Source organism: Schistocerca serialis, chromosome 8 (genome assembly GCF_023864345.2).
Source record: "Schistocerca serialis cubense isolate TAMUIC-IGC-003099 chromosome 8, iqSchSeri2.2, whole genome shotgun sequence".
In the NCBI taxonomy this organism is placed as follows: Eukaryota; Metazoa; Arthropoda; class Insecta; order Orthoptera; family Acrididae; genus Schistocerca; species Schistocerca serialis.
The window spans coordinates 126,873,235-126,897,758 of NC_064645.1; the positions used below are offsets into that span (position 1 = coordinate 126,873,235).

The 24,524-nt window shown below is 46.2% G+C and overlaps 1 protein-coding gene across 1 annotated transcript in view; it reads left to right on the forward strand.

Moving 5' to 3' along the window:
• Window positions 1–24,524, forward strand: part of LOC126416867 (dachshund homolog 2-like) — an 879,718-nt gene that overhangs the window by 385,123 nt on the left and 470,071 nt on the right. The window contains exon 4 of the mRNA XM_050084750.1: window positions 8,952–9,088. Within this exon, the coding sequence (XP_049940707.1) occupies window positions 8,952–9,088 (137 nt within the window). The remainder of the gene's footprint in view (window positions 1–8,951; window positions 9,089–24,524) is intronic.

The window sequence follows — 24,524 nt, forward strand, 5'->3', positions numbered from 1 at the left end:
TCTAGTCTAGAGAGACTCCCTAGCACTCGAACCAGTTGGACAGCCGACTTTGCTAGCGATGGTTCACTGACTACGTACGCTCTTATTTGCAGAGGGGACAGTTTAGCATAGCCTTCAGCTACGTCATTTGCTACGACCAAGCAAGGCGCCATATTCAGTTACTATAATCTGAACAGATAATATTGCGAATCATGTACCGTCAAGAGCGACGTTCATAATTAATGGATTAAAGTTAAGTATCAAACTAATTACGTCCGCTTTCTGAATTCTAATTCCTTGTCATGTTCCAGACCTCACGTCAGTACAGTCCTTCCCTCCTCACGGCAGCCTGCGTGAGCTAAAACGCGTGCATTTCGGCCTCCACTAGTAACACGGTGTTGGCTCTTCTGCCAACACAACACACAGAAAGGTAGAGGTAACATATTTTTGTCAGTGACCCCGGTATCAGCACCAGGCAGGTGGCCCGAAAGCGTGGGATATGCCAGATGCCCGAGGGGAACATACATCTCAATTGCCACTATCAGCATCACTTACAACGCAAGCAGGCCGCTGTGGCCGAGCGGTTCAAGGAGCTTCAGTCCGGACCCGCGCTGCTGCTACGGTCGCAGGCTCGAATCCTGCCTCGGGCATGGATGTGTGTGATGTCCTTTGGTTAGTTAGGCTTAAGTAGTTCTGAGTCTACGGGACTGATGACCTCAGATGTTAAGTCCCATAGTGCTTAGATCCATTTGAGCCATTTGAAGCTTATTACCTACGGACTTGCATCTGCGACAACGATTTTATAGCTGGTTTGTTGCACAGACGACTATCGCTGTTTGGATTTCTGTCATCCATCTTGCTCACAGATGAGGCTATTGTTAAGAGGGGCGGTATAGTCAACGTCCGCAGCACCCACCGGTGGGCTACGGAGAATCCACTTGATATGATGGAAACGAACCATCAAAACCAATACAGGCTCAATGTGTGTGTGTGTGTGTGTGTGTGTGTGTGTGTGTGTGTGTGTGTGTGGACGGGGCGGGGGGGGAGTGAGTGTGTGGGCGCGGAGGGGGGGGGGGGGGTTGCACTGGCGCCTTGCTGGACAGTCATCATTCCAGGGCTTCTGACAGACGAGTCATTTCTGCATATCCTGCGAGTGAACCTTTTTCCCTCTGCTGGAAGACGTGCCTTTGGTGGTACGAAGGCTGATGTGGCCATTGCATGACGGTGCTCCATCTCGCTGTCCTCTTGAGTGAGGAGCTAAAACACTAGTACAGGCAGAACATTCCCATTTCGCGGTGTTTTCATCTGGTCTTTCAATATACACTGTCCAGGATATTTTATCATCACCTTCAAGTGGTTGTAACTTTCTTGGAACGCATATCTGACCATATGTTTACATGACTTTCTTTGCTCCTTTTTCTCTCAGCAATAGTTTCCCGCAATCTGTCGCTAGTTACAAAAATCACCCTGTAGAGCAGTGCAGTCTCACACTTGCAAGCTCGGTCATACATAAGCCAGTCCGTCTCCAATCAAGTGCACTTTATTTAAGTGACTTAACTCACCATGTGATCGGTATGGGAATATTACAATTGCAGAAAATAAGATAATCTGAGATAATGTGTTAGAGAAGGCTGCTGAGAGTTAAGCGGACTCACAAGGGAAGCAACGAGGAGGTTTTCCTCGGAATCGACGAGAAAGAAAGACATGTGAAACACTCGCTGGAAGAAGGGAGATGATCGTAAGACATTTGTTAGAACATCAGAGATTAATTTCCGATGGACTAGAGAGACTTAGAGTTCAAAAACTGTAGAGGAAGACAGAGATCACAAGATACACAAGAAATAATTCAGACGTTGAGCATCTGTGTTACTCTGAGGTGAAGAGATCGCTAGAGGAGATGAAGTCGTGCCGGGTCGTATCAAACCATTAAGAAAATTAATGCCCTAAACAAATAACGTTTTTGTTTAAAAAAAGCCAAGTTACATCCTCAGAAGACATCTTCTGAGAGAGAGCATTAGAGAAACCAAAGCATGTGCTATATAATGTCAGTCGAACGAGCGAGCAAAGTTCTACCAGAGAGGTTACAATAATCCGTTGTTTGAACTAGAAGTCGTGGTGTCTTATTTCGCTGATATATTTTTTCAACTCACGTTCTCTAAGTATGATCCTTCTGTTTCTCATTTCGCTGATGTAACGTCGATTTGTTTGAAATCTATGGTCACAGCAGGGTGGTTCTATAATATTCACATCCCGGTCACATTAGAAATTAACTCTCATAAATTAAAGTGCAGCTGTGTGTAAAGGAGCCTGTTGAGGTATGAAGAACGAGCGAAATGTTACAAGCACGATCGTTCTACACAAGCGTTTCGCAGTTACTGTAATACATTACTTCATCAAATGATACGTTTGTTCTTTTCCCCTCCTGCCAGTAACTGTAAGGCTGTTATCTGAATTTTTGTCTCCTTGCGTAGGTTTCCCAAGGATTTCGACGAGATCGACTGCGAAAAGTGCTGTACATTAGCCCAGAAAACACACGCTGTGTCGTGCACCACGTATCATACGAGGTGGGTCTAAACATTTCGCGATTTGATCAGATCGCGCCTTCGCAATTTGGCCAGTTCGTACCAGCCGAACTGCTTGATGAACTGGAAGCAATAGGGCGACAAGCATGATACAAGATGCATCTTTTCTGCAAGTCGGCATCATGACAGGTGAAACCAGCTCGATGTGGAGTAGAATAGGTGAGCACGGTCGCCGTCGGACGCTGTCTGTATTTCAACGGACAATGTACACCGTAGATGTTTCGATCGGTCGCAGAAGAGAGCTTTCGGCGGTTTCCAAAAGGACGTATATATGAATTTATTCAGTGACACCATTCACTTCTTAGACCTAGCTTATATGGTGAATTGGCATGTTCATAAAAGTGCGGACCCAGAAATCCGGTACGGTGTACAGAATAACAGTTACTCGCCGCAGCAGCTGCAATCCGCGAGTAACCGTCTTGAGCAGGTGGGCTGCCGCGAACTTCGCATCGCGATCTCCCCTCGATCTGCGCAGCTATTTACGCCGCCTCGCATCTGCAGTCGCCCCCGCGAACCTTTTTACGCTGCGGCGTGCCTCAAAAAGCTTCTGATACGAGACTGGCGAAGCACCGGCGCGAGGAGCCGCCGCAGAGCACAATGCGCAGGCGGCGCGAAGCGGAGATCACGGCGGGGAGCTGGCGGTGGCCCACTGCGAATGGCCTCTGCAAGGCCGCAGCGCGGCCGGGCGTTCCACCACTCAGGCGGACGGTGACAGGCGCTGGTCCCACCTCTACACATTGTGGTACTGAGCTGGACAAACTGCAGGAAGAACAGAAGCACAACATCATATTACCGTACCTGACGTGGTGTATATACCCTATAGGATGAACATCAACAAAGGCAAAACGTGGATGATGCTATGCAGTCAAAGTAAACCAGGCGATGCTGAGGGAATTAGATGAGGAAATGAGACAGTTAAAGTAGTAAATGAGTTTTGCTATTCGGGAAGCAAAAAGCTGATGATGGTCGACATAGAGAGGATATAAAATGTAGACTGGCAATGGGAAGGAAAGCATTTCTGAAGAAGAGAAATTTGTTAACATCGAGTATAGATTCAAGTGTCAGGAAGTAGTTTTTGAAAGTATTTGTATGGAAGCGAAACATGGACGATAAATAGCTTAGACAAGAAGAGAAAAAAAATGTCCAAATGTGTCTGAAATCTTATGGGACTTAACTGCCAAGGTCATCAGTCCCTAAGCTTACACACTACTTAAACTAAATTATCCTAAGGACAAACACACACACCCATACCCGAGGGAGGATTCGAACCTCCGCCGGGACCATCCGCGCAATCCATGACTGCAGCGCCTAAGACCGCTCGGCTAATCCCGCGCGGCGACAAGAAGAGAATAGAAGCTTACGAAATGTGGTGCTACAGAAGAAAGCTAAAGATTAGATGGGTAGATCAATGAGGAGAGGTACTGAACAAAATTGGGGAGGAGAGAAATTTGTTGCACAACTTGACTAGAAGAAGGGATCGGTTGGTAGGACATGTTCTGAGGCAAAAAAATGGTTCAAATGGCTCTGAGCACTATGGGACCTAACATTTGATGTCATCAGTCCCCTAGACTTAGAACTACTTAAACCTGGCTAACCTAAGGACATCACACACATCCATGCCCGAGGCAGGATTCGAACCTGCGGCCGTAGCAGTCGCGCGGTTCCGGAATGAAGCGCCTAGAACCGCTCGGCCATCATGACCGCCAATAACGCTGTCGTTTACGGGAAAGCGCTGTAGGAGGATATACGACGACTTATACAGGATTTCCATTTAGGCTCAGTATGACGAAAATGGCAGTTTGCTCTAGATGTACACGAATTAAAATGCAGATGAGTAGGAAAAACAATCCAGTAATGTTCTAATATGTTATTAGTGGTGCGCTGTTAGAAACAGTAACGTCGGTTTTGTGTCGTAACGTTCAGGATTCTCTACGCTTCGTATGATTTGAGCCGCAAATATTTCGGACAACGAGCTGTTGTTAAGGCACACAGAGAGTGGCACATTATGAATACGCCACATCTGCTCCAATATTCTCAAGATCACATGTAACATCCCTCGTCAGATACCGTACATTCGTTTGGTAGGCCGATATACACGCCATTCCGACAGAAAACGAAAAAAAAGAAAGAAACACACACACGCACAGATTTAGCAAAAGAGTCCGCTGCTTGAACCTGTACGTGCACACTGCCAACTAGTTGCAGTGTTCATTAAAAAATTATAAAATATCAGTTTGAACACATTACCAGGTGTGCGGACGCATGCGTACATTATCTGAAAATGCTTTAGACATCAGCCTTCACTTTTGAAGGTGATCTATATAGTTTGACAAATATCAGGTAGTATGCGCGGTACTTGGAGGAACAGCAATATTTTAGGAACAGCTTTTGTTGAACTACTTTTTCTTTGCTAAATTAAATAATTTTATACACAATTTCACAACGCTGTATCGAACTTCAATTCTTGAACGTATGATTTCACACTGATTTAATATCTTAATTTCTAGTTTTAATAAAATAGACAGAGATTCAAAATTTCTTAAGGCGACAGTCTACAGCATGAATATATTTTAGAAAATGCGTGTTAACTTTGCGGTTTTGAATTTTGCGCTTCTATTTCGACCAACGTCCAGGGAAAAGCAAAGATAATACTACATTTACTCTCTTTTACTCTGCGTCTAACTGGAGTGAGTAACAGTATCTCAATGATAATTGTTGATGTGTACCATAATATGCCATGTAGTATGGAATTCGTCTGTAGCAAGCTATATGAAATGTGAAAGTATGATTTCTGCTTTTTCCTGGATGATGATTGAAAATCGGAACCGGTCGGAATAAAAGTGTGAAATTCAGCACATCAAAATTATCATGGATTTCCTAAAATTTAATGAAACAATCAGTCATGACAGCAAAGAGATGTTTTGTTTATGGTGACAGATTTCAGCCTTGAGAGACCATCCTCAGACCATAGGCGATCACCATCGGTGACCCGCATAGACGCTGAGCAGAGCTGTAGTACATCCCAGAACGCCAGTCGTCAGCTGACTGATTGTTTTATTAAAATTACAGATAGCTGTTTTTTCCATGTATGTTACCATAAATTTCTAGTGTTAGAAATATAAATGTCTTTTTGTACAATGTCTGTGTACCTCATGTTAAAATTATATGTATGTGTGTGTACTAACATTCCCTACCTGTGCCATATCATGCACTCTAACGTTCCCTTTCATAGCTCCTGGGTCTGGTAAACATGCCAAACATCTACCAGCCCAGTCTTTCATTTCATAAACCGTCCTTCCTATCCTGATTGTTTAACACCCTTGCAGACACATAACCATTTAAATATTCAATGCACCGCCGCCCGTAAAAAAGTAAAAAAAAATGTACCTCATTTTTTAGAAGCTTCGGTGAAAAATACCGAGCAGATTCACAGTTTCATTTGCTGGATAATTCGAACATCGAATATCATATGAATTATCAGTGACTGAACGCATTAGTGGCTCAACGTCAGAAACGCTCGCTAGTGGGATATACGACTTTCGCTGGAGCATACGCAATGTTTCCAGTGGACAACATCAGTTCCAGGTGCTCTGTGCCTGGCGCACACAACCATAAATAGAAATGTGACCTCATTAGTACGACTGTAGGAGTAAGATGTACCCACACATCTTAATCGTGTGTTATGATACTGGTTGATTGACGTTCTTTTCTTTTCCTGCATTTCACTCATCACATTCATTATTTTGACGCCTCTTGGTGCGACAAAAATTACGATTCCAAGGAACAGAGATATGCTTCTGGCTTTTGAGCTTAAAATAAATGTTTCTGATGAACTGCGGAGGTGTTCTGTTACTTGAGTCAGTATCAACGCGAATTTCAGGCTCAAAATTACTGTCGTAAGAGGCATATTTTGTCTTATCCGTACTGAAAATTACGATCTACAGGGCGCGACATGATTCTCGGGAAAACGTGTGCCACATTCAGTCATAAAAATAGCGTCTTGTTTTGTTTAATGCTGTGCGATTCATTTCGAAAATTAGTGGCTAATTTTCAGGTTTTGTTTACAATTTTATCAGGTCTCCACATTTTTTCCTCGAATATTTGTTTGTCTGCTCTGAAAAGCGACGTAGATTTTTAGCTAAACTTAGCTTGTTTTCGTATCGGGCAAAGGACACGGCCAAGAAGCCGACGTAGAGGCATGTTGTAATTGTAAGAATCAGGAAAGAGATCAATAATTAAAAATATAACTTTTCCATACTTTTAGGAAAAGGTAACTGAACTTTTATGTCCAAATTACGAGAATAAAGAGACTATCAAAATGACTTTTCGGCTGCCTCCGTAGGTGAATGGCTAGAATTTGTGGATGATATGCGAAGGACCCACGTTCGATTCTCGGTGCTGTCAGGGATTTTGCCTGGGTAGGAGGAATTGAATGGTGTGCCCTGAACCTCTTGATAGCGACTGAGGATCTACTTGAGTGCAAATTACTGGAAAGTCAACAACGGCAGGGAGAGCGGTTTGCTGACCACACGCCTCTTGATTCCGCATCAGAACGACGCCGTTGGCATTGGATGATGACATGCGGACAGTCGGTCCCGACTACTTCGTCTGGAGCAGAACGCGGAGCTGTGCTTGCAAAAGATTTTTCGATCTTTTGGTAGAGGTCTGCATTACGTGCAGTATGAATAGGCGCTACGTACGACATACTACAGGACAGAACTAAATTCTAAATTGCAATTGAAAATAATCGATTTATGAGATAAACCAAGCATAATATCAACAGAAATGTGGGAAGTAGAGCTTAGAAAGAACAGCGGGTAGATGAGGCTTTGGGAGATGGAAAAAAGAAAAGCATGTGGTAATCATGGTAGCGCTCCTCAGTTAGGTACAATGATTTTTTAAAACAAAAAAAGCCCTGGAAATGACTACATAACGTTCTAAATGCACTGTGCAGAGTTAAAAACGTATTTTTTGAATGGTAACTAAAAAAAACTCCACAAGCCAAGATTTCTAAAAAGCGTTTTATTGGAGGACCGGTTTCGACAGAGCTATGCTGAGATCGTCGGATCTTATGCAACATAAAATCCAATTATGGCAGCATAGCTCGGGATCTTATGCGACGTAAGAGCCAATGATGACAGCATAGCTCTGTCGAAACGGTCATCCAATAAAATGCTTTTCAGCGATCTTGGCCTATGAAGCTTTCTTCACTTACCGTAAACTGCAGATCGCCTCCAGACTGACCATGTCAGAAATATCTTCTTCTTCTTCTTCTTCTTGATTTACGGCCTCTCCAGGACCACGGGTAGCCCCTTCGTGGACTGCATTTTCCTCCTCTTCTACCAGAACCTCTTCGTTCTCTCTCTTCTTCTCTCCCGCTCTTCTTCCGAGATCTTCAGTTTCCGTTTCTCCTGTCGGCTCCACTGGTGACACTCTAATCTTTTCCTGTATTCTTCTCTGTCATTGATCTCATGCATATTGGTCGGTGTATATTTGTTCTTCCAATTTTCCTTTCCTTCGACCTTGATCCTCAATTCCAACCAGTCTTTCCGAAGTTCAACAACATACTTGGTTCGTGTCTTTCCCCTTGTCCTCCCTGTTGTTTCCCACACTCTCTTCGTCATTCTGTCCATACTCATCCTAACTACATGTCCAGCAAACCTTGTCCTTTTGAGTCTGATTTCCCCGGATATTGTTCTCAAGTTCCGGTACAATTCTTCCCTAGGTCTTCGCATCCACCTCTCTCCACCTCTTTTGGGACCCAGTATTTTTCTCAGTATTTTTCTCTCTTCTTTCTCTAGTTGCTCTGCCCCATTTCTTCCTAGTGTCATCGTCTCAGCAGCATATAATACTGCATTCCTCACCGTTGCCTTGTAGTGGCTTATCTTTGCCTCTAGATATATTCTTTTTATTGTATATCTCTCTCGTCATGCAGAAGGCTGACCTCATCTTCTTTATCCTCTCTGTTATTCCCCCCTTCCTCCTGTTCCTTCCTGTTATAAATTCTCCCAAGTATTTAAATCTGTCCATCATTTGCACAGTACCTTCCGGTGTCAGAAATATGCATTACTTATGAGGCTTTGTAGGAGTACGATGTCTTTGGAATGCAGTTGGCTGGTTGCAATAGACATCAATTGGAGGACTTGACTTCTTCTGGATAGACGTTACCGAGTCACTGATATTGGAGTTACCTCATTTCGATCAGGCTTCGTCTCGTTTCGTCATAGGCATCGGCAGAAGGGGCAGCTGATTTCCCCCTGCTTGTCGAGTGGCCCAGTCTTGAGTTGGGTAGAGAGGCGGCCGGCGGTGCTGGAGTCCCGGGTCCCGATCCCCAGTCCTACTAACGGGTGCCTCTAACCACAGTAACTCTGTGCAACTCCGCAGCTCCAGGCCTGGGCGGCCGCCGAAGCGGGCGTCGGTGGGGCTCAGCATCGCCGCCTCGCACCTGGCGCCGCACCACCACGCGCTCAAGAAGCACCGCCTCGACAACGGCGACTACCCCGGCTACGAGAACGGACACCTCGCCGGTAAGTCGAGCTCCACTCCATCTCTCTCTCTGTCTGCTGATCACTGCGCCAAGCGGCTACTTCCAGCGCTGGAGTCTCTCTTAAGCAGGGCTTTCATAGGAGCAGGAGTTTTACGCCGCGTAGAAGTCGGATGGTGGCTGATGTATTGAATCGCGACGCAATTTGTGTGTTCCATCCTCATTACGAGGGTGCGGGGGTTACAATTAACTGTCAGTTATGCGTCGAAAACAAGAATGTTGGTTGCCAAGAGAACGTCCATCCAGTGACCGTTGCAGCGTTAGACCCTTGGAGAGAAGTCGGCTGGTGACTGATGTATTGAATCGCGACACAATTTGTGTGTTCCATCGCCATTAAGAGGGTGCGAGGATTACAATTAACTGTCAGTTTTGCGTCGGAAACAAGAAACTTGGCTCCCAAGAGAACGTCCATCCAGTGACCGTTGCAGCGTTAGACCCTTGGAGAGAAGTCGTCTGGTGACTGATGTATTGAATCGCGACGCAATTTGTGTGTTCCATCGTCATTACGAGGGTGCGAGGGTTACAATTAACTGTCAGTTTTGCGTCAGTAACAAGAAACTTGACTCCCAGGAGAACGTCCATCCGGTGACCGTGGCTACGTTAGTCGCGTGGAGAGAAGTCGGCTGGAGGCTGATGTACTGAATCGCGACGCAATTTGTGTGTTCCATCGTCATTACGAGGGTGCGAGGGTTGCAATTAACTGTCAGCTTTGCGTCGGAAACAAGAAACTTGGCTCCCAAGAGAACGTCCATCCAGTGACCGTTGCAGCGTTAGACCCTTGGAGAGAAGTCGGCTGGTGACTGATGTATTGAATCGCGACGCAATTTGTGTGTTCCATCGTCATTACGATGGTGCGAGGGTCACAATTAACTGTCAGTTTTGCGTCGGAAACAAGAAACTTGGCTCCCAAGAGAACGTCCATCCAGTGACCGTTGCAGCGTTAGTTCCTTGGAGAGAAATTGGCTGGAGACTGATGTATTGAATCGTGACGCAATTTGTGTGTTCCATCGTCAATACGAGGGTGCGAGGGTTACAATTAACTGTCAGTTATGCGTCGAAAACAAGAATCTTGGTTGCCAAGAGAACGTCCATCCAGTGACCGTTGCAGCGTTAGACCCTTGGAGAGAAGTCGGCTGGTGACTGATGTATTGAATCGCGACGCAATTTGTGTGTTCCATCGTCATTACGATGGTGCGAGGGTCACAATTAACTGTCAGTTTTGCGTCGGAAACAAGAAACTTGGCTCCCAAGAGAACGTCCATCCAGTGACCGTTGCAGCGTTAATTCCTTGGAGAGAAATTGGCTGGAGACTGATGTATTGAATCGTGACGCAATTTGTGTGCTCCATTGACAATACGAGGGTGCGAGGGTTACAATTAACTTTCGGTTTTGCGTCGGAAACAAGAAACTTGACTCCCAGTAGAACGTCCGTCCGGTGACCGTGGCTACGTTACTCGTGTAGAGAGAAGTCGGTTGGAGGCTGATGTATGGAATCGCGACACAATTTGTGTGTTCCATCGCCATTAAGAGGGTGCGAGGATTACAATTAACTGTCAGTTTTGCGTCGGAAACAAGAAACTTGGCTCCCAAGAGAACGTCCATCCAGTGACCGTTGCAGCGTTAGACCCTTGGAGAGAAGTCGTCTGGTGACTGAGTATTGAATCGCGACGCAATTTGTGTGTTCTATCGTCAATACGAGGGTGGGAGTGTTACAATTAACTGTCAGTTTTGCGTCGGAAACAAGAATCTTGGCTCCCAAGAGAACGTCCATCCAGTGACCGTTGCAGCGTTAGACCCTTGGAGAGAAGTCGGCTGGTGACTGATGTACTGAATCGCGACGCAATTTATGTGTTACATCCTCATTACGAGGGTGCGAAGGTTACAATTAAATGTCAGTTTTGCGTCGGAAACAAGAAACTTGACTGCCAGGAGAACGTCCATCCGGTGACCGTGCCTGCTTTAGTCGCGTAGAGAGAAGTCGGCTGGAGATTAATGTATTAAATCTCGACGAAAATTGTGTGTTTCATCGTCAATACGAGGTTGGGAGTGTTAGAATTAACTGTCAGTTTTGCGTCGGAAACAATAAACTTGACTCCCAGGAGAACGTCCATCCAGTGACCGTTGCAGCGTTAGACCCTTGGAGAGAAGTCGTCTGGTGACTGATGTATTGAATCGCGACGCAATTTGTGTGTTCCATCGTCATTACGAGGGTGCGAGGGTTGCAATTAACTGTCAGTTTTGCGTCGGAAACAAGAAACTTGGCTCCCAAGAGAACGTCCATCCAGTGACCGTTGCAGCGTTAGACCCTTGGAGAGAAGTCGTCTGGTGACTGATGTATTGAATCGCGACGCAATTTGTGTGTTCTATCGTCAATACGAGGGTGGGAGTGTTACAATTAACTGTCAGTTTTGCGTCGGAAACAAGAATCTTGGCTCCCAAGAGAACGTCCATCCAGTGACCGTTGCAGCGTTAGACCCTTGGAGAGAAGTCGGCTGGTGACTGATGTACTGAATCGCGACGCAATTTATGTGTTCCATCCTCATTACGAGGGTGCGAAGGTTACAATTAAATGTCAGTTTTGCGTCGGAAACAAGAAACTTGACTGCCAGGAGAACGTCCATCCGGTGACCGTGCCTGCTTTAGTCGCGTAGAGAGAAGTCGGCTGGAGATTAATGTATTGAATCTCGACGAAAATTGTGTGTTCCATCGTCAATACGAGGTTGGGAGTGTTAGAATTAACTGTCAGTTTTGCGTCGGAAACAATAAACTTGACTCCCAGGAGAACGTCCATCCAGTGACCGTTGCAGCGTTAGACCCTTGGAGAGAGGTCGGCTAGTGACTGATTTATTGAATCGTGACGCAATTTGTGTGTTCCATCGTCAATACGAGGGTGGGAGTGTTACAATTAACTGTCAGTTTTGCGTCGGAAACACGAAACTAGACTCCCACCGCATTTGTGTTTTCCCAGAAAATGAAACCGCAAGCGCATTAACTACCCAGTTCACACGTGCTGTCTGGAAACAATTATCGAAAAAAGAGTTTTTATTTCAACTTTACAATATTAATGGATTAAGTGGGAGAGAAAGACAGGAAACTCCTATCCGTGCTGATAGTTAAACGTATAATGGACGATGAAGAAGAGGATTAGTTGTTCCAGACTTACGCGAAGCCCAGAAAAACAGACAGCTAATTTAACTGAAAGTGTATGGTTCCAGAGACATTTTCAAGTCAGGTGTGGGACTTGGGAAGATCTGTGGAACCTTATAGTTTCATTAGTTTAAAGCGCCTATGCTTGTGTTTCAGGTAGAATCGCCAGTTTCGTTCGAAGCAGAGGCATTATTCCAACAGAGTTTTACAGCCTCTACATTGTTGTTTGAGTTTAGGGGGGAATATCAAGTGGGCTGGGACGCGTGAATGGGTATTTGGATTGAGAAAGGACGCTTTCAAAGGTAGTCCGTGCAGTTGTGCAAAGCCACTGGCTGTCCCGGTGTGGCGAAGTACACTACTGCCCATTAAAATTGCTACACCACCAAGATGACGTGCTACAGACGCGAAATTTATTTGTACCTCATCACATCACTCCATTTCACTTTAAGCGTTATTCTGCAAATTCTGCATTTCGAAACCAACGAAGTATGTTTCTTCTTTCCTTCTGAGTGTCCACAATTCACTCTCAACAACACTACTCTGTAGATAAAACACGTCACGGATCTCATTCTTAATTCTTCTGCAGTTCTCTTTGCTGTCAATAAATCCTCACCTCTTCAAACGCTTTTGTAGCCACATATATTTTATTCCTTATTTTCTACACGCAGCTACCATTTTATATCACCTAACTTGCTATATATGCAGATGGCCCACAACTCCACCGACAAACATCCTGAGGTGGCAACATGCACCAAAACAAGAAAAAATGCCTAGTAAACGTAGGCTATAAAATGCATACCTTAAGAGCTCTAACCACTTGTTCAGTAAAAGATATGTGTTTCACACTTGCGGAGATGAAAATGTGCTCACAGCTCTTAAGTTATGCTCTTTATAGCCCATAGTTACTCAACATTTTTTTCTTGTTTTTGCTCATGCTACCACCTCTGGAAAGTTGTCGGTGAGGTTCCAGATCACTCTGTATAAATCAACGAAAAGGCCCAATATATTTTGATTTCATGGTTGGAATTCTCGGTATACAGCCATAACGTAAAATTTGTAAGAGGATGTATCCGCAGTTGTTTAAAGGGGAATGATCACATAAAACTACTTATAGTAACGTCAGATTCATAGGAAGAATGGCTACGAAATGGAAATCCACCACAGAACCGATGTAGATCGATTCTTGAATAATCACCATCAGTTCGGAATGCTCATCTCGTGAGATTAGAAGAGGAGATACATGAAATGCAAAAGAAGTTGGAAATTTTTGGTAAGTTCCTATGGGACCAAACTGCTGAGGTCATCGGTCTCTAGGCTTACACACTACTGAATCTAACTTAAACTAATTTACGGTAAGGACAACACACACACACACACACACACACACACACACACACACACACACATCCATGCCCAAGAAAGAACGCACCTCCGACGGGGGGTGCCGCGCGAAAATACAAAGGAGAGTTGCGATTTGACAAAGGTTGGTTCATTAGGTGCGAGAGCATCGCAGGGATGCTTATCCAGCTCCAGTGACGGACCCAGGCGAGGCGTCAGCATGAAGAAAGAATGCAGTGTTAAAATTCCGAGAGTCTATTTTCGAACAGCATTCAGGAGACGTATGACTTCTTCCCACATGCAGCGTCTTTCAAAGTCCTTGCATGAAACGTGTAGGTGTGACAGATCACGTCATGGGAAACAACTTCTGTCATATAGAGAATGTTCGCTGACGCTTCTCAGCAGTGCTAGGAGCCTTCTTGTATTAGTTATGCTCCCGAGAGGCGAATGGGCGTAGGCATTCTACGATGTGAGTATGCCTTGCGTGTTGCCTACAATACAGTCATCTGCTCCGTACCAAATAGCAGAAAAATTAAAGTTCCTCATTCGCTTGTAAGTAGTACGAAGCACACCTGGTTAGTATACGCTGCTAGTTCGGTGAAATCTCGTCGTTCCAAGGCCAGCTAATACTAACATCGCCGAAATTTTTGTGTTTGACAAAAGTTGTTCCATATGACGTCATCTGTTACTGCCAGATGTTTCAAGCAAAGATTTTGAAACACACTGTATATGACGCTAATTGAACATACAAAATCAGAAAAAAATGTGCTCATGAGGTGGTGTAGTGACAGTCTTTCTGCCCAAGCACAGTTCTCCCTCTATCACGGAAGAAAGTGTTGTGCCACGTGATACGAGTGGAGGATTATTCAAAGTCTACGACTGAAATCAGACGATATGATTGTGATTGTACTGTGTGTATATTGTGTGTCACATCTTCGATCAGTGATGTAAACAGCTACTAAAAGTTTGGAAGTTACAATAGGAGATGAAAACTTGTAGGCGTAGACGGCGACTGAAAACTGGGGACAGAATATTGAAGATGTTCGGTGTGGTTGGGATGAAAAAACGGAAATCTTTAGCGCAGGACAGGAAGAGAAAGGCATCTTGCGGACAAAAAAAATTTAATGTCTGTTTGGTGTATCAAGTCTTTGATACTTCAAGCGTTCTCGTATTTTCCTCCACATACTGTGTACTTACGCACGTGTTGATGTGATATTGGGCAGATGAAGTGAAATTTCTGTGATCGCTACTCCGGCGTTTGTCGTTACTGAGCGCAAAATGAGAATCGATCTATAAATCACAGTGCTAGGCGCAAATGCGAGGGAGCACAGAAGCGGTGGTCTGAGTGCTTGCGGGCGTCCCGCCGTCCCCAGAGAGGACTCGCGAGACGTACAAATTGAGTTTGACCTGACGCGATGCTGGCACCGTGCCCCCAGCCAACCGCTCGCACTGTTCTCTCTTCTTCCCCCTTTCTCCTCCTACGCAGTTACCCTCCTCCTCCTCTTTCTTCTCCTCCTGCCCCTCTCTCCCCACCCCTCACCTCCTCTCCCCCTCCGCCACCCTTCCCTCCCATCTCCCCATACCTCGCTACCGCCATTTCTATTCATTAACGTTTCCATTAAAGCTTATTTGCTTTCCTGTCAGCAACTTGTGTTAATAACGAAACAATGTATCTTGTGCTGACGGCACAAGGTGCCGCGGAAACCTCGTCCGCCATTCTTTTCCCTTCTTCCTCTGTGTCCTCGCGCGGCGCCGTTCTGCTGACGCGCCCGCCGGCCGCTGCCTAACCTGTCCCACTCCTCCACTCATCTCGCTCCTCTCCCTCTCCAACTCTCTCTCTCTCTCTTTCACACACACTCACGCGTGCGCACACAGTCGCGCGGGGTAGGGCACCGCGAGGAGAACGCCGGTGCTTTCTCTCGGTAATTGAGTCAATATTAGTAGCGGGAGTACACTCCGCTGCAAGGATACGAAATTGCGGGCCAGGTAAGCGGCTGGCCGACCGCCCTCTTCGGTTCGCCGCTTTCGTGCCTGGAAATGGACGCCGTGGATTGCTCCAGAATGAGATGCGGTGAGGGGGCGGCGGGGGCGGCGCGCACAGTGCGAGAGGAGAGAGGGAAACAGAGCCGCCGCCGCTTTTGGAAGTGCTGGCGATTACTACCGGCAACGTGCGAAAAATCGATTAGCACGCGAGCTTTTACGTGAAGTGTCGGGCGAGGCGGTAATAGTGCCGGCCGGGAAGGGTAGACGCTCTGCGCGCCCCCTGATGGTCGCGGGGCCGGCACGTAACGCAACAGCGCTCGTGGAAGCCGTACGGAGGATGGAGAGCGTAACCGAAACGCTAATAGCTCTGCACCGCCAGCCGTGGCAACAGGCGGGATGGCTCGTAGTCGTCTCTTCCGACCGTCACAATTTTATTTTCCGCACCGGCAACATGTGTGACGCACTATCATCTCGCAGTTTGGAAACTGAAGCGTAGCAGCAACTGTGCTTTCGGTACGCGACAGGCGGCTGTTTTCGCACAGCATGTGAGTTTTTTGTGGTTATGGCGCGGAGGAGAGACGTAGTAACACATTACTGAGAATAACTCACGTACGTGTAATCGATATAGGCGATAAGGGGAAAGGTCAATGCTCTACACCTCTTCGACTTGAACGTGAATGAAGATCACTGTCTAACTAGGTCATTACAGACGGAGCACAACCGGGGAAGTGACAGTATCACGAAGGAAATCGTTAGTGTTTACATCATCTACGTATATTCTCCGCAGCGCATAGCAGAGGGTGCTTTGTACCTATATTAATGTTTTTCTCTCCTAATCCATTCGCATACTGAGCGAGGAAAAAAAATGTACGCACCCTTATCTCTCTAGTCTAATTCCCGCGATTCCTCCGCGTGATATACGAATATGGCAATATGTGTGCTATGAATGCATCCAACAGTGTTTCCGGATAACTGCCTCGCATCTGCTCCAAGGATTCCCATTTAAGTTCTTCGCGAATTTCTGTTTCAGTACCGTCCTGTTAAGATGCTTGCAGCGCGTTTTTGGATTCGTTCGAAGTCTGTGATTATGCCCACTTGATAAGGACTCCAGACGCTAGAGTAGAAGAGAATTAGTCACATCAGCGCCTTGTACTCCATTTGCTTTACAGATTCACAACTATTCCTCAGTACCCTTGCAACAAATCTAAACCTGTGGGTGACGAGCCCTAATACTGATTTTACGCGTTCGTACCATTTCATATTCTCTTCAGTGGACTCCCGCGGCGTTCGTCTTATGCAATTTTAGGGAAGACACAGAAAATTCCCATTCGGATGGCCGAATTTCAGTTATCAGTATTTTTATTTACACTTCTTTACATCGTTAAAATCTGTAAAAATAAGCAGTCAAATACAATAATACTCGACCGTCTCGAAAACAGTGTGCAGTACCTGCATAAACGGAAGGTTAATACATCTCCATCTGGACTACCATTTCGACAGCACCATCGTTAACGATGTGCTAAGGATATAGCTTGAAAATGGCCATAGGTTTCGAAATGAGCTCATAGCAATCAGAAGAGCTCAATAAAAACATTATAGCAGCGTAATTGGTTTTTCAATGTATAATGTCCTTACAAGAATTTGAGTTGCTTCCGAATCTGAGTCCACTGCTATAACCACAGCGTTACCACTAACTATCCTGAAGATGAATGGAAAAAATTCAGAAACATCGTCCAGTACGCCTTAGATAAGTTCGTACCGACTAAGGTCCAAAGCGAGGGGAAAGATCCACCGTGGTATAACAATCATGTACGAAAGGTACTACGGAAACAAAGAAAGCTTCATCATAGGTTTAAGAGTAGTCGAATCATAGCTGATAAGGAAAAGCTGAACGAAGCGAAAAAGAGCGTAAAGAGAGCAATGAGAGAAGCATTCAACGAATTCGAACATAAAACATTGGCAAACAATCTAAACAAGAACCCTAAAAAGTTTTGGTCATATGTAAAATCGGTAAGCGGATCTAAATCCCCTATTCAGTCACTCGTTGACCACGATGGCACCGAAACAGAGGACGACCGAAGAAAGGCAGAAATACTGAATTCAGTGTTCCGAAACTGTTTCACTGCGGAAAATCGTAACACGGTCCCTGACTTCAGCCGTCGCACGGACGCCAAAATGGAAAATATTGAAATAAACGATATCGGAATTGAAAAACAACTGCTATCACTTAGTAGCGGAAAAGCATCCGGACCAGACGAGATACCCTTAAGATTCTACAGTGATTATGCTAAAGAACTTGCCCCCTTTCTATCAGCAATTTATCGTAGATCGCTGGAAGAACGTAAAGTACCTAGCGACTGGAAGAAAGCGCAGGTCGTTCCCATTTTCAAGAAGGGTCATAAATCAGATGCGAATAATTATAGGCCTATTTCGCTTACGTCAATCTGTTGTAGAATAATGGAACATGTTTTGTGTTCTCGTATTATGACGTTCTTAGATAATACAAATCTCCTTCATCATAACCAACATGGATTCCGCAAACAGAGATCATGTGAAACTCAGCTCGCCCTATTTGCCCAAGAAATTCACAGTGCCGTAGACACTGGCGAGCAGATTGATGCCGTATTCCTGGACTTCAGGAAGGCATTTGATACGGTTCCGCACTTACGTTTAGTGAAAAAAATACGAGCTTACGGAATATCGGACCAGGTTTGTGACTGGATTCAGGATTTCCTAGAAGAAAGAACACAACATGTCATTCTTAACGGTTCAAAATCTGCAGATGTAGAGGTAATTTCGGGAGTACCGCTGGGAAGCGTGATAGGACCTTTATTGTTTACAATATACATAAATGACTTAGTTGACAACATCGGTAGCTCCGTGAGGCTATTTGCAGATGACACGGTTGTCTACAAGAAAGTAGCAACATCAGAAGACTCGTACGTACTCCAGGAGGACCTGCAGAGGATTAATGCATGGTGCGACAGCTGGCAGCTTTCCCTAAACGTAGATAAATGTAATATAATGCGCATACATAGGGGCAGAAATCCATTCCAGTACGATTATGCCATAGGTGGTAAATCATTGGAAGCGGTAACGACCGTAAAATACTTAGGAGTTACTATCCGAAGCGATCTGAAGTGGAATGATCACATAAAACAAATAGTGGGAAAAGCAGGCGCCAGGTTGAGATTCATAGGAAGAATTCTAAGAAAATGTGACTCATCGACGAAAGAAGTAGCTTACAAAACGCTTGTTCGTCCGATTCTTGAGTATTGCTCATCAGTATGGGACCCTTACCAGGTTGGATTAATAGAAGAGATAGACATGATCCAGCGAAAAGCAGCGCGATTCGTCATGGGGACATTTAGTCAGCGCGAGAGCGTTACGGAGATGCTGAACAAGCTCCAGTGGCGGACACTTCAAGAAAGGCGTTACGCAAGACGGAGAGGTTTATTATCGAAATTACGAGAGAGCACATTCCGGGAAGAGATGGGCAACATATTACTACCGCCCACATATATCTCGCGTAATGATCACAACGAAAAGATCCGAGAAATTAGAGCAAATACGGAGACTTACAAGCAGTCGTTCTTTCCACGCACAATTCGTGAATAGAACAGGGAAGGGGGGATCAGATAGTGGTACAATAAGTACCCTCCGCCACACACCGTAAGGTGGCTCGCGGAGTATAGATGTAGATGTAGATGTAGATGAATAGAGTCGTAGAAAGGCATTCACCCAAAGGATTTTACTGAAACCAAGGAAAACATTATTCGAGTCTACAGCATGGGGCAGGCGACGGGGACTGATTTGAACTATAGCAGTATGCACTTCCTAAATACAGCCACATCTGTAGTGCCCAGTGATGCTACTTTATGGCATTGCACATAATGTGACAGTCTGCTTCCACGTTTGTTTTCCCCGCCCTGTTGCATTCACGAACATTCAACTGTAGGAGCAAGCGTATAAACCCTGCATCTGTAAGCGAGAGGAAGTAATATGTAACATAGACACTCTCTGATCTGAAGTATCAGGACGACCCTATGTAATTCGAAATTGACCACTAGATGTCAAGAGAGGCGTATCCACCAGTATAAAAGGCAATGGGGGATACTGTGTTGCCAGTAGAGAAGAAGTAACAGCAAAATGGATCGGTCAAGAGAGCTCAGTTAGTTCGAACGTGGACTGGTCTTTGTATGTCACCTGAGTGATAAGTGCATCAAGGACATTGCAAGCCTTCGAAAGCTGCCCAAGAGTGACGTGATTGTGAAGTGGAAACGCGAAGGAACAACGAGCGCTAAACAAAGACAAGGCGAGCCTTATGTACTGACGGACAGGGACCGTTGACCATTGTAGAGAGTGGTTATAAAAAAGTAGTATGGAGTCGTTCTTGAGTCCAGGTAGCACAATGATTGTGAGTAAGGAGTTGAAAAGAATGGTGCAAAATACTCGAGCAGATCCTGATTAGCCACACATTTCTGTTGTCAGTGCTAAGGGCTGATTGAAATGCTGTAAAGAGCGATGCCACTCGACAGTGGATGACTGAAGACTGGTGATTTGGATTGATACTCACTCAATACCCCGTGCACTCCGATGGAAGTGTTTGGGTTTGGCGAGTTCCAGGAGAACGCACTTGCCCGCGAAAGGCAAAGGTCCCGAGTTCGAGTCTCGGTCCGGCACACAGTTTTAAACTGCCAGGAAGTTTCATATCAGCGCACACTTCGCTGCAGAGTGAAAATATTCTGAGCCGTATTGGTTCGTTTAAAAAGGGACAGCCGATTTACCTCTCTAGCTTACCCGAATCAGAAGTCGTACACGTCATCGACGAGACTTAATCCCTTATTTCCCTTCTTTTCTTCGATGAAGAATAAGCTGTCATTCCTTTTTAAAGGTCCGTACAGTTGCAGTGTTGCCTGCCAAGGACTCGCAAGCGCTCTCCTGCGCCCGGGCACTATTGACGTGTACAGCGGATAGGCCGGTCTCTGTCTGACTGCCGCCTACGCAGGCGGCGTCACGCGCAGCTGCCTTCCGAATGGGCGTCTGACAGGCGTGCCGCGTGTCCGAGCTCGCACGGCCGCCCGCTAAGCAAATACCTTTTGTCTGTGCTCAATGAAGACTCCGGCCGGCGCCGTCTGTTTGCCGGCGTCCTTTTTCCCATTCATTATTTTTATTATCTCCGCGGACTCGCATTGTGGAGACGGCTGCTAATTGTTTGTTTTGCCCTGTTTATGCAAACAGCCGGCCAGGTGCGACACAATGGGCCGGCGGGCTACGCGCGACGGCGCGATTCGCCGACGCCGACGGCGCCGCCTTTTGTGGGCGGCGGGAATCTTATCAAAACAGTCATTACTGCCGCGGCCGCCTCGCGCCTATTTAAATTATCCCGCAAACTGCCCAGTCCCGCTCCTTTGTGGCACGCCGGCTTTCTGTAGCGGCCCTCAAGAGGAACGCTCCACTGCGCAAATTGCGTGCGCGCTTCCGCGGGCAGATCTCCGAGACGGACACCATCGATCACGTCAGTACCTTTTGCAACTGTGTGTCGAGCTGACTTAACGCCCATTTCACACTCGTCCGGCAGCCGTCTATGCGGCACCGTGTACGCGGCAGGCCGCCGCTGGGATTTCACATTTATTTGGCTGTTGTGCACGGTACGGTAGCGCCCGTCATTTTCTTCCTTCTCAGTTACCCAGCACGGTACTAGCGAAATGGAACGAGAACAAACGCTGCTATGGCTTTTAGTTTATCGTCACTTAAAAAGAAAGACAAACAGGGTACAGTGGATTCATCCAATCAATCCTAAAAAAAATGGCTCTGAGCACTATGGGACTCAACTGCTGTCGTCATAAGTCCCCTAGAACTTAGAACTACTTAAACCTAACTAACCTAAGGACAGCACACAACACCCAGCCATCACGAGGCAGAGCAATCAATCCTAGCAATACTAAAATTTTTCCATAGAGCACATTACCAAGGGGGGGGGGGGAGGAGGGGGGTGCAATGGGGTGGGGGTACTTCATACCCACACGGAAAATAATTTTTAAAAAAATCGTTAACTGCTGTTGAATTATGTTAACAACACACTTTTTGTAGAGGTACTGATCTCTACTTGGGAACTTAGGATCTGAAAATACCTCTTAGTACACTCTTAGCAATATAAATGCATTTCAGTAGCATGTGGAACCGACTTTATGACAACAAAAAAAATTAAAAATTCAAATTTCGTTCATTGTTGTTGACTTTTACTCCCAACATACTTTTTAAAGAAGTAAGTGCTCTACCATCAGGAGAGCTTCTATAAAGTTTGGAAAGTAGGAGACGAGGTGCTGGCAGAAATGAAGCTGTGAGGACATGCGTGAGTCGTGCTGGGTAGCTCAGATGGCAAAGCACTTGCTCACGAAAGGCAAAGGTCCCGAGTTCGAGTCTCTGTCCGGCACACAGTTTTAATCTGCCAGGAAGTTTCATTCCAGAGGGTGTTTTCTAACAGGATAGCGCTCGCCCACATACTACTGTTGTAACTCAACATGCTCTACAGTGTGTCTACAGAGTGCCTTGGCCCCCTGGATAGCCATAGCTGTCTCGAATCGAGCACATATACGATATTATCGGACGACAACTCCCACGCCATCCACAACCAGCATTAATTGTCCCTGTACTGACTGACCAAGTACAACACGCATGCAACTCCATACCGTAAAGTGACATCCGCCACCTGTACAACACAATACATGAACGTTTGCATGCTTGCATTCAACGTTCTGCAGATTAACCGTTTACAAATGTACAAACATTTCACTTTGCAACAGCTTATCTCATGCTTACATTAAGGTGTGATCTTGGAATTTAATCACTTACGAATATTACCTAGACAAATGTATTCCCGTAATTTGATTTCTCTACATGAACCATTTTGGTGTTGCTATTTACACTACTGGCCATTAAAATTGCTACACCACGAAGATGACGTGCTACAGACACGAAATCTAACCGACAGGAAGAAGATGCTGTGATATGCAAATAATTAGCTTTTCAGAGCATTCATACAAGGTTGCCGCCGGTGGCGACACCTACAACGTGCTGACATGAAGAAAGTTTCCAACCGATTTCTCATACACAAACAGCAGTTGACCGGCGTTGCCTGGTGAAACGTTGTTGTGATGCTTCGTGTAAGGAGGAGAAATGCGTACCATCACGTTTCAGACTTTGATAAAGGTCGGATTGTAGCCTATCGCGATTGCGGTTTATCGTATCGCGTCATTGCTGCTCACGTTGGTCGAGATCCAGTGATTGTTAGCAGAACTGGTTAAAAGTCTCGGTCACCTCTTGTTCGCATTGACGGCTCTTTGAACAGTGGACGTTACATTTCAGATGTATTACGACCCGTGGCTCTACCCTTCATTCGATCCCTGCGAAACCCTACATTTCAGCAGGCTAATGCACGACCGCATGTTGCAGGTCCTGTAGGGCCTTTCTGGATATAAGAAAATGTTCGACTGCTGCCCTGGCCAGCACTTACTCCAGATCTCTCACCAACTGAAATCCTCTGGTCAATGGTGGCCGAGCAACTGGCTCGTCACAATACGCCAGTCGCTACTCTTGATGAACTGTGGTATCGTGTTGAAGCTGCATGGGCAGCTGTGCTTGTACACGCCATCTAAGCTCTGTTTGACTCAATGCCCAGGCGTATCAAGGCCGTTATAAAGGCCAGAGGGTTGTTGTCTGGGTACTGATTTCTCAGGATCTATGCACCCAAATTCCGTGAAAATGTAATCACATGTCAGTTCTAGTATAATATATTTGTCCAATGAATACCCGCTTATCATCTGCATTTCTTCTTGGTGTAGCAATTTTAATGGCCCGTAGTGTACTTTCCGTCAGTGTGTATCAGTCATGCCGTAACCACCTCAGAAATATGCAGATGATTACGTAGTTTGCGGTATACAGACGCAACGTGTGTAGCTGGAAGAAATTCGTTTGGTTCATCCGGGAAGTCGGAGTGTACAAAGCGGACAGCGGGGGCTGAAATAACGCGGAGCGTGGGAACGCGGCCAGTAAGTGGCGGAGAGTGTTGCCACACAGTGACAGCGGAGCGGCAGGCGCTTAGCTGCAATCGCCGCTGATTCAGCTGGCGCAAAGTGTTGGCGCGCAGTCGGACGGGCCGGGCGGGAAGGCGCGCAGCGACTGTCAGCGGCGTCGCGCGCTAAGCGACAATATGTTTGTTTGTGGCGAACCGGGCCTCTTCGTGTTGATTGTGCGAATTGCCGACTGGATAATGTACACAGGGCCGGGGGCTGGCTGTGTGTGCGTGTGTGTCTGGCCAGCGGTGGGATCCAGTATTTATGCCCGCGCCGCAAACACGCCGGGGCGCCCCGCGGACGGCAGACGGACGCACAAATCAACTGCCGCATCCCGCATCCTGCTCCCAGCTGTGCTCTGCCCGCTCCGGGCCAGCGCCCGGCGCACCACCAGCGGTCGGCCTCTGGTCCACCCCCACACTAATGTTCCTAATGGGCCCCCCGTCTCAGTTTACACGCTTTAGTGACCTTCGATCGGCCACGTAGCCCAGCTGTTCGCGTCGCTGGTTGCTGAGGTCGTGGTCCCTGCCAGGAAGATTTACATGACGAAGTAACAAACTGATTACTCCGCGTATGCAGGGTGTAGCTACGTTCCCCTTACAGACTTCAAGAACAGGTTCCCCGCACCATACTAAAAGAAAAATCCAGAATTAGATTTTCTCTCTGCAGCGGAGTGTGCGCTGATATGAAACTTCCTGGCAGATTAAAACTGTGTGCCGAACCGAGACTCGAACTCGGGACCTTTGCTTTTCCCGGGCAAGTGCTCTACCAACTGAGCTACCCAAGCACGACTCACGCTCCGTCCTCTCAGCTTTACTTCTTGCCTTCCAAACTTAACAGAAGCTCTCCTGCGAACCTTGCAGAACTAGCATTCCT